Here is a 15,907-nt window from a genome sequence, read left to right as displayed (position 1 = left end):
GCCAGGAACTTAAAGCATGGGCAGAAAATAGTCTTCAAAATGGACAATGACCCAATGCATAATGCCAAATTGGTTCCAAAGTGGCTTAAGGATAACTAAGTCAATGTTTTGGAGTGGCCATCACAAGGCCCTGATCTCAATGCTATTGAAAATGTATTGGCAAAGCTGAAATGGCCGGTGCGAGCAAGGCGACCTACTAACATGGCTCAGTTACATCAGTTCTGTCAGGGGGAATGAGCACAAATTCCTACCAACTATTGTGAGAAGCTTGAGGAAGGAGATCCAAAATGTTTGACCCAAGCCACACAGTTTAACCCCTTCACGACCTTGGACGGATCTATCCGTCCAGGATCGTGTCCCGTTAAGCCCCGCCCCCTGCCGCGGGCAGGCGGCGTGGATCGGCACACATATCAGCTGTTTTCAACAGTTACCATGTGTGCCTGCTAGCCGCGGGTGGAATCGCTTCCACCCGCGGCCATTAACCCCTTAAATCTTGCTGCCAAAGTCTGGCAGCAAGATTTAAATGCGCGCGGCCATGTTTATTACTTACCGCCGCCCGCACCGGAAGTCACGTGTGTTATCACGTGACTATCGGTGGTTGCCATCGTAGCACAGGGTCATGTGATGACGCCTGCTGCTATGATGTTTCACTTTCGTTTTCCCTCGGCCGAGAGCAGAGGGAAAACTAAAGTGACTATTTCTGCTGTTTACAGCGGTATAGCTGTAATCAGCAGATAGCGATCGGATTGCTGATTGCTATAGCCCCCTAGGGGGACTAGTAAAATAAAAAAAAAAAGTAAAAAAAGAGTTTTAAAAAATAAAAAAAAAAAAAAAAACCTAAAAGTTCAAATCACCCCCCTTTCCCCCCATTGAAAATTAAAGGGTTAAAAAATAAATAAATATACACATATTTGGTATCGCCGCGTTCAGAAATGCCCGATCTATCAAAATATAAAATCAATTTATCTGATTGGTAAACGGCGTAGTGGCAAAAAAATTCCAAACGACAAAATTACGTTTTTTGGTCGCCGCAAGTTTTACGCAAAATGCAATAACAGGCGATCAAAACGTAGCATCTGTGCAAAAATGGTACCATTAGAAACGTCAGCTCGAGACGCAAAAAATAAGTCGTCACTGAGCCATAGATCCCGAAAAATAAGAACGCTACGTGTTTCAGAAAATGGCGCAAAACGTGCGCTACTTTTATTGGACAAACTTGTGAATTTTTTTTAACCCCTTAGATACAAGTAAACCTATACATGTTTGGTGTCTACAAACTCGCACCGTCATAATACATCAGATTTATCATATAGTGAACACGGTGAATAAAACATCCCAAAAACTATTGTGCGATCACACTTTTTTTGCAGTTTTTCCACACTTGGAATTTTTTTGCTGTTTTCCAGTACAATATATGGTAAAACCTATGGTTTCATTTAAAAGTACAACTCGTCCTGCAAAAAACAAGCCCTCATATGGCAAGATTGACGGAATAATAAAAAAGTTACGGCTCTCGGAAGAAAAGGAGCAAAAAACAAAAACGGAAAGTGCCCGGGGGCTGAAGGGGTTAAGGGCAAATGTATGTACTTTTGACTTTGCAGAAAGTAATAAAGATGCCCTAAAACACTCTCTCTATCTCTCTCTCTATCTCTCTCTCTCTCTCATTATTCTGGCATTTAGCAAATATAAATAATTTTGGCTCCTAATTGACCTAAAATGGGAAAGGTTTATTCTGATTTCATGTATGTAAACTTTTGGTTTCAACTGTATATAACTCAGTCACAAATATCTAGCTATAAATTAATGATTGCTATTTTATAATTCCTAGAAAAGGGTTATAATGAATGTTTTCTAGTGTGTTCCACGTCATACATTTTTGTTCATTTACCGTTAATGTAGTGTACATGTAATATGTTATAACCAGTAGTGGACAGTTTATATTTATACCCATAGTATGAATGGGTGAGCTGTAGATGGTTAGGAATGGGATCCCCGTGGTGTATCATATACATCACTGTGTGTGTCACATTTCCATCAGTGATTATTTTTTTACTTACTACGCCGGCATGCTTAGAAATCTGACAGCTTTAGGGATGAGCAGTCAGCATTAGAAGCTGTACCTAAAAATTGGAAGGGCTGCTCGCAACATCAAACTTGGCTAAATATGTTCCTACGCTTGACATAAAATATGGAGCATCCCCTATTCTTATAGGTATCTATTACATATTACTATTTTAATGATGAGTCTCAGTTGTATTTTTTGTTTGTATATCCCCAACCAAAGTACAAGAATCAAAGTAAAGGCCAAGTTACATTATATGGAAGACGAACACATCTTTATTATTTATGACACTAAACATATTTATCAAACTATAAAAATCTATAAAGCACGAGCCAGGCTGGTCTATGTGGCTTTTTGTTGTTTAGCTTGATATGGAGCATGGAGGAGTGGTAGCATGCATATTTGCTATTAAAATATGTTCACTAAGGATAAGAACACACATCCATCTTTTCTGCCGTTTGTCGGATCCGTCGCGCTCTCGTACAGTCTATACAGTACAGTGGCTGCGCGACACTACCAGTCACGTGCTGTCATGTGACCGGAACATGTGACCAGGAAGTTGCAGCGCAGCCACTGTACTGTATAGACTTTAGGGGAGCGCGCCGGATCCGACAAACGGCAGAAAAGACGGATGTGTGTTCTTAGCCTATGGAAGTCTGTGGCTGGAGATTATTGAGTAATGGCTATTTAATAAGGCACTGGCCTATATTAATGGGGGAAAAGAATGATTCTGTGCCTGGTTGTTATTAAAGGGAAGCTGTTAGCATGTCTTTACATATGGAATTAGTAGTATGGCTGAATAGGCGTTTGTTCCCCCCAAAAAATAATACTATGTTGGGAGACATCTGATGTGCCAAGCTTGAGAAATAAACTGTAAAAGCCTTATGCAAATCAGGCTGGAGGTGCATTGGGGCGTGTCTGTGCACTTGGTTTGCTTTTTCTTAATACGGTACCTCAGAGGCTCAGGGGTCTGCCTTGTTTTGCCTCCAGCTTCTCCCCTCACCATAGACTTACAGTATAAAAAGAGGGTATAGTTTGATTTCTCACTGAAAATGGGTTTGTAGGCAGATTTAAGCAATTTGCCAAAGTGAATGATCATTGCAAGGAAATGAGAAGTGGCTGATAATGATAAATGGTAAAATAATTTGGGAGCATTTTTCTTGACAGGGAACCTGTCATGTAAAAAAACACTATTAATCTGCAGATATTAGGTCTGCAGGTTAATAATGTTCTAAAGCTGTGCAGTCCGCTACACTGAAAGCCCGGCTACTGGGAGGAAATTAACTTTATTCCTCCCAGAAGCCTTGAGGCTCTGATGCCGCTTCATTCACCACTCTGAACATAGTGAGTGGCAGCTGCAACCGCATACCATCCCTGACTGACAGCGGGCCCAGCACTGATGCACTGCAGAGCTGGCCATCAATCAGCTCCGGGGTGCGATGACATCCACTGCTCACTGTATACAGAGCGGTGACTGAAGCTGCGCTGACTGTGACTTAAACCCAGAGGTTGCCAGGAGGAATGATGTTCATTTTCTCCCAGTAGCCACAGTTTCAGTGCAGTAGCCACACAGTGTCTGAACACTATTAATCGTCGAATTAAACACATATCTACAGGTTAATAGCATTTGAGAACATGACAGCTTCTGTTGAAAAAGGTGTATTTGAAAGTTTATTTTCTTCACTTGCACTATAGATTTATGAGGAAAATAAAATAAAAGTATGGTCACTATTTCATTTCTGTATAAGTTATCCTGAGTCTTGAGGATTGCTCCGTTCGTCATCATTATCTATTCCTCTCTACCTTCAAGGGTTTTGTTTTCAGTAGTTCTATCTCCAAAACGGATGTCTCACATTTACCCCATAGAGTGGTAAGAAAGAACTAAGCTCTCTTCTTCAAACTGCAAGGAATAGTTGTTCTGTTTATTGTTCAGCAATTCAAAAACATGATGTTTCCATCAGATTATATGACTTTTCTTAAACATCGGATTGCAGGAGTTTACTACAATGTAATAAAAAAAAGCGCAGCATAGTATAACACAGACGTTCTCACCACTAGACAAGAAGACAATTCTCCAGGTCCTCAGCACATGCAAACAAACTCCTAAAACCCCGCTGCTTCCCTTTACCCTGTCTTTCACATGACTATCCTTTCTACTGTGTAGACCCCACAATCCAACACACTACAGGGCTGAGTCTCCAAGTCAGCTTTTAGGAAACTGTATTATTATGTTAGTCCCTACTGGACTAAAAGGATTCTCCTAACCAGACTACATAATCAAAGTACAATGTCCCCTAGGTTTTCTGCAAGTTTCATTATTTAAGGCAACACTGATGATAACAGCTTCATATTCCAATATAATCCCCATGGTTTAAGCTCACCACTATCACTGGTTTTCCACAGAGTTGATCATTTCCACAGTCGTCAGGAGTAGAGATGAGCGAACCTGAGGTTTGGTGTTCAGTGTTCGTACCAAACACAGACTTTTAAAAAAAAAACAACAAAAAACAGAGTTGGGGTTGAGAGTTCGGGCTCTTTACATATGCAAAGCACTTGTGCGAGCATCGCTGTTCTCGGGTACACTCAGTGCTTAGCCCAGTGTGAGCCGCTTCCAGTGTTTGATCGGCTCTTACTGGGAGTAACAACAGCATCATCGGATGTAGTGTGCACCAAACAAAAAAAGAACAACTCCGCCCATCCGTTTTTGGTAGTGACCTGTTTATGGCAGACTGCATGTGAACGAAGACCCGAACTGGCCAATTAGTGACATCCATTGTGGTTCAGGTCAAGTTCAGAGCCAAATGGAACTTTATTAAAGTCAGGCTGAACCCACCAAACTGAACTTCCACAAGTCCACCCATCTCTACTCAGGAGATTTTCAGAGCAAGCTACATGGTACTTCCGCTATCTAGATTCAGTATGTTAGGCTTGCTTTCATATTTGTTCATTCAACCCCAATTGAGCATACCAGTGTCCGGGAGCATCAAAAATTTTTTTCAAGTATTCTGTTTCTCTGTTTCCAGTTCCCATAACTACTTCAAACAGACATGAATATCATCAAGTGTAACTATAAGGGCTGTGGTCATTCATCAAAATACATGTCACAGAGGTCTATCAGGCCTATCCCATACACAGCACTACTCTATTATCACTAGACCACTGCTCGTGAAGTGCAAGCTCACTGTCCACTCACCGTAACTCGCAAGGCCCCCTGAGCAAAAAGGCAAAATTGCCTTCTGTTCCGAGGTCATTGGTGCAGATACCTCTTCCTTCAGCTCCTTACGGGTCTTGGTCCACCACCCTAGTCTAGCAACCTTCAAATCATGCTCCTCTTCATTGCAGATGAACCAATTGCTACCCCTGGTGACCAAGGTCTTGGACTATCACTTGCTATAACCAATTCCCCATGTCCAATATGGCACACAGTAAACCACACAGTCCCAAAAATGGTGCTAGATCTGCTCAATTTATGGTCTTCTGCTAGCCCCTTTTACTGGAGACTATAATGCTTTGGTGTCACTCTATATCATCCCCCTATCTAGCACCCGGCTTTTCGTTGACCCAGCTAGGACGTCATAATCTACTTGTGTCTGTCCCCCCAAGCCTCTCATTCTTTTGCAGTCACAGCAGCACTAACCCACAGCAGTATCGCAGGGTCCGTTCTCCTTTGATAATTCATCCTGAACATTGGCTGGAATCCATTATATGAACATGTCAATTAGTGAGGATTTATGGTAAACTAGGCAACTTTCGAGACCCTCAAACCCATGGAGTAATGGTGTTGCACTTCTATGAAGGCTTTACCTTTTAGTGTAATCTTATTGATGGGCCAGAAAGTTTGATGTCCTTCAGCTATGTAAATTAGATATCAGATAAATGTGTTTTTATATATTTTTCCTGAGTGTTTGCCTCCCAGACACTTCACAACATGACACAGTACACATGTAAAAATGTAAAATGCATTCCAATTATCTGTTTCACAGGTACGGCTACTGGAACCGTCCCAACATCAGTTTTATCCTACTCTGATTACATATCCAGGCCCGAGGAACATAACAGTGTTTTGAGGTTTGATAAAGGCGAGAAGGAGAAGATGTGCCGCGTGGTTATAATAGACGACTCCTTGTATGAGGAAGCTGAGACTTTTAATGTCACGTTGAGCATGCCTATGGGAGGAAGGCTTGGCGCTGAGTTCCCCTCTACGCAGATTGTCATTTTACCAGACAAGGATGACGGTAAGGACATTTATACTGTATTGAGAGATTAATATGAAGAACATGAGAACATGAGAACTGTTGAAAGATTGATTGATAGAAGTCTACAATGAAGCATAATGGGGTAGATGGACTATACACTGTTCTATCAAAATTCTGATGTTAATTGTTCCAAAATTCTGGTGCAATTATTTCTGGCAGGTTTATTAACAAATTGTCTATAAAAGAGGCCTCAATTTTGTCCATCTGTAATGTACTCATACAGTGATATATATATATATATATATATATATATATATATATATATATATATATATATATATATATATATACATATATAAAATATATATATATATATATATATATATGTATATACATATATAAAATATATTTTATATATATATATATATATATATATATATATAAACACACACACTTCTGAATTCAACTTTATTCTATGGTGTCTGCTATGGATTTTTCGTTGAAATTGGTGTGGGACTGCACACGCTTTTGCCACATTCGGTGGCGATAATCTACATACGGCTACTTGCTGCGGTTTTCAAGGTGGAATCTGCTACCATCAATGACTTCACTTTACATCAGTTTTCAAAACCAATCTATGTGTATATGAATTTTCAGCCCACCAGGAGGAAAGGGGTTTACAGTCCGTGCTAACATTTAAGACGGTGAAGAAGGGGTATATCCAAGTAGTTTTATTGAGTCTACGCGTTTCGGAGTGGTAAACTTCTTCCGGACATTAACTACTACAATTCTACCTCTGCTTCATCGTCTCCATTGGTAGCGCACACTGTTAACCCTTTTCCTCCTGGTATACTGATTCTCGCTCTGTGGGGCTGCAGCAGCCGTTTACAAGCGCTATATGTGGTTGTGGGTATACAGCCTGAACCAGGTGAGCCTGAGTTATATCTCCTAATTTGTTTGTCTCTCAGATACATCCCTTTATGCATTTGTCTGCAATGTTTTTGAGATTTCAGCACAAAATATAAAAACTCGGTGGCAGCTAAATTATTAAAGGGGTTAGTCACTGCTTGGACAGCCCCTGCCAATGCCTCATGTTTAGCCCATTAAAATAAAAAATCTTAGACTCACCTACGCTGCCGATGTATTTCCAGCACTTGTTCTCCAGAGGCGCATGTGAGGTTTTTACATCACATGGGCTCCGCACCCAATCACCGCTGGCATCTCTTTCCCTGTCTTCGGATAAATGATTAATCAACAGGAAATGAGAGCTACGGCTGCTTCTCACGTCCTGTTGATTAAAGGGAACCTGTCACCACTTTTTTGGCCTATAAGCTGCGGCCACCACGACCGGGCTTTTATATACAGCATTCTAACCGGGGGTATAACATAAAAAACACTTTAGAATACTTATCTAACGGTCATGCGGTGGGCCTTATGGGTGTCTCCGTTGTCCGGTGCCGGCGCCTCCTCTTTCAGCCATCTTCGTCCTCTTTCTGAAGCCTGGGTGCATGACGCGGCTATGTGATACACACTCGCCGGTCCTGCGCAGGCGCACTACAATACTTTGATCTGCCCTGCTCAGGACCTGAATGCTGGCGAGTGTGTATGACGGTGGACCCATCATGCCCTGCAGCTAGAGAAGAAGGAGCGCAGAGATGGCCAAAAGAGGCGACGCTGGCAACGGAGACGCCCATAAGGCCCACTGCGTGACTGTTAGGTAAGTATTATCAAGTGTTTTTTATGTTATACCCCCGGCCTGGGCTCTTATATACAGCATGTTAGAATGTATATAAGAGCCCGGTGGTGGTGGCCGCAGCTTATAGCCAAATAAAGTGGTGACAGGTTCCCTTTAATCATATATCCGTAGCAGAGGGTCATTAGCATATCGCTTTTGATACTCTTGCATTGGAAGCTATGCGCAACTGGAAACATACCCTAATATTAACTATATAAGCTACACATACAGTCATATGAAAAAGTTTGGGCACCGCTATTAATGTTAACCTTTTTTCTTTATAACAATTTGGGTTTTTGCAACAGCTATTTCAGTTTCATATATCTAATAACTGATGGACTGAGTAATATTTCTGGATTGAAATGAGGTTTATTGTACTAACAGAAAATGTGCAATCTGCATTTAAACAAAATTTGACCGGTACAAAAGTATGGGCACCCTTATCAATTTCTTGATTTGAACACTCCTAACTACTTTTTACTGACTTACTAAAGCACTAAATTGGTTTTGTAACCGTATTGAGCTTTGAACTTCATAGGCAGGTGTATCCAATCATGAGAAAAGGTATTTAAGGTGGCCACTTGCAAGTTGTTCTCCTATTTGAATCTCCTATGAAGAGTGGCATCATAGGCTCCTCAAAACAACTCTCAAATGATCTGAAAACAAAGATTATTCAACATAGTTGTTCAGGGGAAGGATACAAAAAGTTGTCTCAGAGATTTAAACTGTCAGTTTCCACTGTGAGGAACATAGTAAGGAAATGGAAGAACACAGGTACAGTTCTTGTTAAGCCCAGAAGTGGCAGGCCAAGAAAAATATGAGAAAGGCAGAGAAGAAGAATGGTGAGAACAGTCAAGGACAATCCACAGACCACCTCCAAAGACCTGCAGCATCATCTTGCTGCAGATGGTGTCTATGTGCATCGGTCAACCATACAGCGCACGTTGCACAAGGAGAAGCTGTATGGGAGAGTGATGCGAAAGAAGCCGTTTCTGCAAGCACGCCACAAACAGAGTCGCCTGAGGTATGCAAAAGCACATTTGGACAAGCCAGTTAAATTTTGGAAGAAGGTCCTGTGGACTGATGAAACAAAGATTGAGTTAATTGGTCATACAAAAAGCGTTATGCATGAAGGCAAAAAAACACGGCATTCCAAGAAAAGCACTTGCTACCTCCAGTAAAATTTGGTGGAGGTTCCATCATGCTTTGGGGCTGTGTGGCCAATGCCGGCACCGGGAATCTTGTTAAAGTTGAGTGTCGCATGGATTCAACTCAGTATCAGCAGATTCTTGACAATAATGTGCAAGAATCAGTGACGAAGTTGAAGTTACGCAGGGGATGGATAGTTTAGCAAGACAATGATCCAAAACACCGCTCCAAATCTACTCAGGCATTCATGCGAGGAACAATTACAATGTTCTGGAATAGCCATTCCAGTCCCCAGACCTGAATATCATTGGACATCAGTGGGATGATTTGAAGCGTGCTGTCCATGCTCGGCGACCATCAAACTTAACTGAACTGGAATTGTTTTATAAACAGGAATGGTCAAATATACCTTCATCCAGGACCCAGGAACTCATTAAGAGCTACAGGAAGTGACTAGAGGCTGTTATTTTTACAAAAGGAGGATCTACAAAATATTAATGTCACTTTTATGTTGAGGTGCCCATACTTTTGCACCGGTCAAATTTTGTTTAAATGCGGATTGCACATTTTCTGTTAGTGCAATAAACCTCATTTCAATCCAGAAATATTACTCAGTCCATCAGTTATTTGATATATGAAACTGAAATAGCTGCTGCAAAAACCCAAATTGTTATAAAGAAAAAAGGTTAACATTAATAGGGGTGCCCAAACTTTTTCGTATGACTGTATCCATCTGTATCCTCCAAGCAGGTGTTTAATTTAGCCCATTAATCATCTGACCATGTTGTGATTTCTGCGGACTCTGATGACTTGAGGTCTCGCCCACTTTCAGGAACACCAAAGTTATTTTTTCATTACTTTTCTTCAACCAAACTCCCACCAAAGCCGTCATGTTAGTCAGCACATTGCTGGGACCAACAGAAGAGTGAATTGTATGGAGGAGTTGGCACTTGAAGGCTTTGTCAGTGCAGGCTCATTACTCAATGACAAAATAAATTGTACAGCTCATTAGAGCAGAACTGTGGCGTGGAGGCTGAAGTCAGCGCCCTTAGTTTGTAGTGCCTGTAATAATGTGGACTGCCCTGTTCTCGGTGAATGGTCATTATTACAGACAAACATTGGTGAGCTGTGCCTATGTGTGCTGTAAGCAGTATCCATCAAAGCGAGGTGATGAGCGACGACCTGGAGAACACAGAGCGATCCATCACTGGAGGACTGAGAGCTGGTTAAACATTCAAATGGAAGGGAAGGGCAGAAGAGATAAGAAGCAGAAAGAAAGAAAATACCTGTAAACAGGTTTCCCAAATACCTTTCCATCTTGTGACTTTGACTCCTAACATGCCACAGACTGGAGAACCAATGTCACCCCTCTTTACTTTGCTGCTTTCACACTACGTTTTTTTAACATCCGTCATGAACGTTTTTTTAACGCAAAAACTGATCCAGTGCAAATGCGTTTTTATTTCAATGCATTTGCAATGGACTCGCGTCAACATGCGTTCACCTGCGTTTGCATGCGTTATAGTGAGGATCCAGCGACTTGCAGTTTTTTAACTTTTTTCAAAAACGCTACTTGTAGCGTTTTTGAGCTGCGTCCAAATACTGCAAATTGCTGGATCCTGACTAAACAGCATGCAAACACATGTGAACGCTGGCATGCTGATAGTCAGGATCCTGCTTGCTCTACTGAGCACGCACAGAAACCAGCCTCGGGTGATCAGTCCCTCTCTCCACCTCCCTCCCTCCCCCTCCCTCTCTCTCCACCTCCCTCCCTCCCCCTCCCCCTGTCTCCACTCTCCCCCGCCTGAGAGCGGAGGACGCTCGTAACCAAGGTAAACATCGGGTAACCGTGGTCTTAGTTACCCGATGTTTATCTTGGTTACGTGTGCAAGGAGCAGGCAGCCCGGCTCCTAGCAGCTGCAGACGCTCGTAGCCAATGTAAATATTTGGTATCCAAGCAAGTTACCCGATGTTTACCTTGGTTACAAGCCTCCGCAGCTGTCAGAAGCCGTCTCCCAGTCTTTCACGTTCAGTTCCCCTCACTCCCGATCACATGACTCCTATGCCCGCCCATAAACTTAAAGTGACAGGATCCTGCAAAATAACACATGCGTTTGCATGCGGTTTTTTTGCGGTAAAAGCAGGATCCGCTTTTGCAGCAAAAAAACGTTCATGACGCATGTTAAAAAAACGTAGTGTGAAAGCAGCCTTACTAAAATAGAATATCACATTTCAAAATGATTATTTTAAAATATTATTACAATATATTAATATTCTTTCAATATGCCCCCATAGACCTGAATAACTAGGCGTATATTCATATACACCGTGTGCAGAATTATTAGGCAAGTTGTATTTTAGAGGATTTTTTTTATTATTGATCAACAACTATATTTTCAACCAACCCAAAAGACTCATAAATATCAAAGCTTAATAATTTTGTAAGTTGGAGTGGTGTTTTTTAGATTTGGCTATCTTAGGAGGATATCTGTTTATGTAGGTAACTATTACTGGGCAGAATTATTAGGCAACTTAAGAAAAAACAAATATGTTCCCACCTCACTTGTTTATTTTCACCAGGTAAACCAATATAACTGCACACAATTTAGAAATAAACATTTCTGACATGCAAAAACAAAACCCCAAAAAATTAGTGAGCAATAAAGCCACCTTTCTTTATGATGACACTCAACAGCCTACCATCCATAGATTCTGTCAGTTGCTTGATCTGTTTACGATCAACATTGCGTGCAGCAGCCACCACAGCCTCCCAGACACGGTTCCGAGAGGTGTACTGTTTTCCCTCCCTGTAGATCTTACATTTTATGAGGGACCACAGGTTCTCTATGGGGTTCAGATCAGGTGAACAAGGGGACCATGTCATTATTTTTTCATCTTTTAGACCTTTACTAGCCAGCCACGCTGTGGAGTAGTTGGATGCATGTGATGGAGCATTGTCCTGCATGAAAATCATGTTTTTCTTGAACGATACCGACTTCTTCCTGTACCACTGCTTGAAGAAGTTGTCTTCCAGAAACTGGCAGTAGGTCTGGGAGTTGAGCTTCACTCCATCCTCAACCCGAAAAGGTCCCACAAGTTCATCTTTGATGATACCAGCCCATACCAGTACACCATCTCCACCCTGCTGGCGTCTGAGTCGGAGTGGAGCTCTCTGCCCTTTACTGATCCAGCCTCTGGCCCATCCATCTGGCCCATCAAGAGTCACTCTCATTTCATCAGTCCATAAAACCTTTGAAAAATCAGTCTTCAGATATTTCTTGGCCCAGTCTTGACGTTTTATCTTATGTTTCTTGTTCAAAGGAGGTCGTTTTTCAGCCTTCCTTACCTTGGCCATGTCCCTGAGTATGGCACAACTTGTGCTTTTTGATACTCCAGTAATGTTGCAGCTCTGAAATATGGCCAAACTGGTGGCAAATGGCATCTTGGCAGTTTCACGCTTGATTTTCCTCAATTCATAGGCAGTTATTTTGTGCTTTTTTTGCCCAACACGCTTCTTGTGACCCTGTTGGTTATTTGTCATGAAACACTTGATTGTTCAGTGATCACGCTTCAAAACTTTGGCAATTTCAAGACTGCTTCATCCCTCTGCAAGACATCTCACAATTTTGGACTTTTCAGGGTCCGTCAACTCTCTCTTCTGACCCATTTTGCCAAAGGAAAGGAAGTTGCCTAATAATTAGGCACACCTTATATAGGATGTTGATGCCATTACACTACACCCCTCCTCATTACAGAGATGCACATCACCTGATTTACTTAATAGGTAGTTGGTTCTCAAGCCTATACAGCTTGGAGTAGGACAACATGTATAAAAAGTATCATGTGATCAAAATACTCATTTGCCTAACAATTCTGCACACAGTGTATACTATAGCTGTAGAAAAAGGCATGAACCACACATCCAAAAATCATAAGTTGATCTAATGGCGCTACTCAAAAATTTATATACCTGAACATGAGGTTCTTAGTTTAACATTCTGATCAGACTATATGAAGCCCACTGCCACGTCACGGTGAACCTCTGAAAACTTAACGGTGCGGTTCTGCGTGCCAACCACTGCCGCAGCAACAGTGCAACAGGAGGGCAGGTGACCTGGTGCCTGAACACACCCATGAAGCAAGGCTGAGCCTTCATGGCTCAAGGACATATGGCCCCACCGACACAAAACAACCACAACAGTAGCCGCCACACAGCACCAACACCCTGTGAAAGGTATACTAAAAACGCCTGTGCAAATGAGAGGAGTGCTGGTTCAAGTGAAGAAAAACAGAGGGGAACAGACCATGCAATATTCCATAGCTGTAGAAAAAGAAATGAACCGCACATAAAAAAAATCATGCGTTGATCCAATGCCGCTAGGCAATAAATTAATCTACCCGAGTATATTCATAAATGACTGAAGTAGAAGGAGGCTGAGCTGCAATAATTGGCACCACACATTGACATAAGTGGCATACGGTCTAAAAAAAATATAGATTGTTTTCACATTATAAGTGATGGCAGTATATTGTTGCTATTATTATTTATTAATATAGCACCATTTATTCCCTGGCTCTTTACATGTGAACATGGTGTGTATATATATATATATATATATATATATATATAAAATCTAATAGAGACAAATACAATAATCATGTACAGTACAGGAGGATAGAGGACCCTGCCCGTGAGGACTCACAACCTGGATGTGCCATCATTTACCTATTAGTGGGAGTTTACCTTCCTGGACCCACAACAATTACCAAAGTGTTGGACTTTAAATCAAAACCTATAAAAAAAACCATGATCTTGCTGCCCTCATTTTCCAGAAAAAAATAGTTAAAACTGAATTTCGTGCGCATGTAAGCCTAACATGTCTAGTATCTGTCCTGGTTCTCATGCTCTGTAACTTGCTATCCACTTCGGCTAGTTAGTGAGTCCTCTTCATGAGTATTCTGGCAGCATTGTTGTTGCTGGAACTGCCTTCACTTCCCAGCATGCATTGTTGATGGCATTGTCCAAATGTTGCCTAAACCCACATCCACACTGAAATCTACCTCTCTGATATGCCTATAAGCAGTTTGACACACAGGAGAGCAGAAACACAGAAACATAGAGACAAATGCCTGATCTGCCTTAGCTGCTATAGACTTGACAACCAGTAGAGGGCAGCAAGTTAAACAGAAGAATGTCATTTTGGAGTGATTTTTCAGGGTTAGACACCATAATTTATAAGATGGGGTTAGTGCAATTTTCAATGTTTAGCTTGATGGTTTTTGTCTTGAGGGGCCATAGTTGTGAAGCTAGAACTCCCAACAAGACTGGACTGCAAATGAAAACAGTAAGAGAAACACTAGTTGAACACCAATGTTTCACAGGAGTGTAGGGGTACCTGGAGCAGGGACCTCTAGACTGGCCCTCAGACTAGGGACCCTGTGATGTCCCTTATCCCAGAGGTAGGCTTTATGGTATCCAGGTCTGGCCCACCAGCGTGACCCTAACTCCTCTCCAAACCCTGCTCTAACACCCCCTCTCCCCCACCCCAGAAGAGGGCCAGGACAAGAGAAGCAAACCCCACAAACACCACAGACAGGGGAAGAACCAAAACACATGCACACTGCAATCAGATACAAGGGAGAGAGAATACATGACCATGAAGTAATAAAACACAAGAAGGAAATAACTGTCAACAGGAATATTTTCACACCACACAAGAAAGAACACGACAGATCACCAGGATCTGGATCACTACAATAGGGACCGATAACACTGAGCTTTATTTGGTCAGGGGCAACCGGATCCAGTACTTTATAAAGAGTGAAGGTGGCTGTGAGTAGTCAAAGCAAGCTGAGCTCCTAAACGCAGTTCACAAAGCCACCAGGAATTAACTCCTGCTCGACTGGAGAGTAATGAAGCTAAAACAGCCGATGCCCAAGTTAGGCTACGCAACTAAAACACCTTAGGTTGTTTGTCAGACTCTGTGGTGGGAATAGAGTCTGATGCTGCCATCACACCCAGCAAGTGCAAAGCCGAACACCACATGACATAATGGTTTAGTAGAATTGTACAGCTGAGTGGTAAATAAGAAAAATATCCCTGTGTATCAGTGCTTCTAATACTCAAAGCAACTGAAGCTACTTATAAGTTCCATGAACAGGGGACACTAAAGGCCCTGTCACACTGAGAGATAAATCTGCGGCAGATCTATAGTTGCAGTGAAATTGTGGACAATCAGTGCCAGATTTGTGGCCATGTACAAATGGAACAATATGTCCATGATTCACTGCAACCACAGATCTGCCAAAGATTTATCTCTATGTGTGTGACGGGGCTTTAAGTGCCAATTCATGAAAGTATTTTGTGAGATTTCTGACATAAGATCCTTTGAAAAGTTGTACTACTTTTGAGCAATTCGAACTTGTACAGAAACAAAATTGGCAACTTTTGTCATTTTTACACTAATCCTGACTAGATCTGCCAAAGTGTGGCAAGATGTGACAATGCCCACCCAATAAATTCTTCGAAAATTATGCAGCTTTAGTTGTGTAACTGACTTCAGAAATGTACTTTATTCTCTAACTGGAGTAACATTTCTCTTGAGGTGGACAGAGTTGTATACAAGTGATAAGATGCACCTAATACTTAAAGTACCATGTGCCACCTAATGAATTGGGAGCTTTTTACTGTATCCACATCATCAGGACTGCAGTACGAAACATCAGTCTCTTAAACGTTTGTGGTTTGCACGTCAATGTTGAAAG

At 41.7% G+C, this 15,907-nt stretch overlaps 1 protein-coding gene across 1 annotated transcript in view; it reads left to right on the top strand.

Annotated features, from left to right (window-relative positions):
* Window positions 1-15,907, top strand: part of FREM2 (FRAS1 related extracellular matrix 2) — a 374,871-nt gene that overhangs the window by 226,045 nt on the left and 132,919 nt on the right. Inside the window, exon 6 of the mRNA XM_075337311.1 lies at window positions 6,046-6,297. Within this exon, the coding sequence (XP_075193426.1) occupies window positions 6,046-6,297 (252 nt within the window). The remainder of the gene's footprint in view (window positions 1-6,045; window positions 6,298-15,907) is intronic.

This window comes from Anomaloglossus baeobatrachus, chromosome 2, assembly GCF_048569485.1.
Source record: "Anomaloglossus baeobatrachus isolate aAnoBae1 chromosome 2, aAnoBae1.hap1, whole genome shotgun sequence".
Classification (NCBI taxonomy): domain Eukaryota; kingdom Metazoa; phylum Chordata; class Amphibia; order Anura; family Aromobatidae; genus Anomaloglossus; species Anomaloglossus baeobatrachus.
Note: the sequence above shows the minus strand (reverse complement) of the source record. Positions and strands in the feature narration are given on the sequence as shown.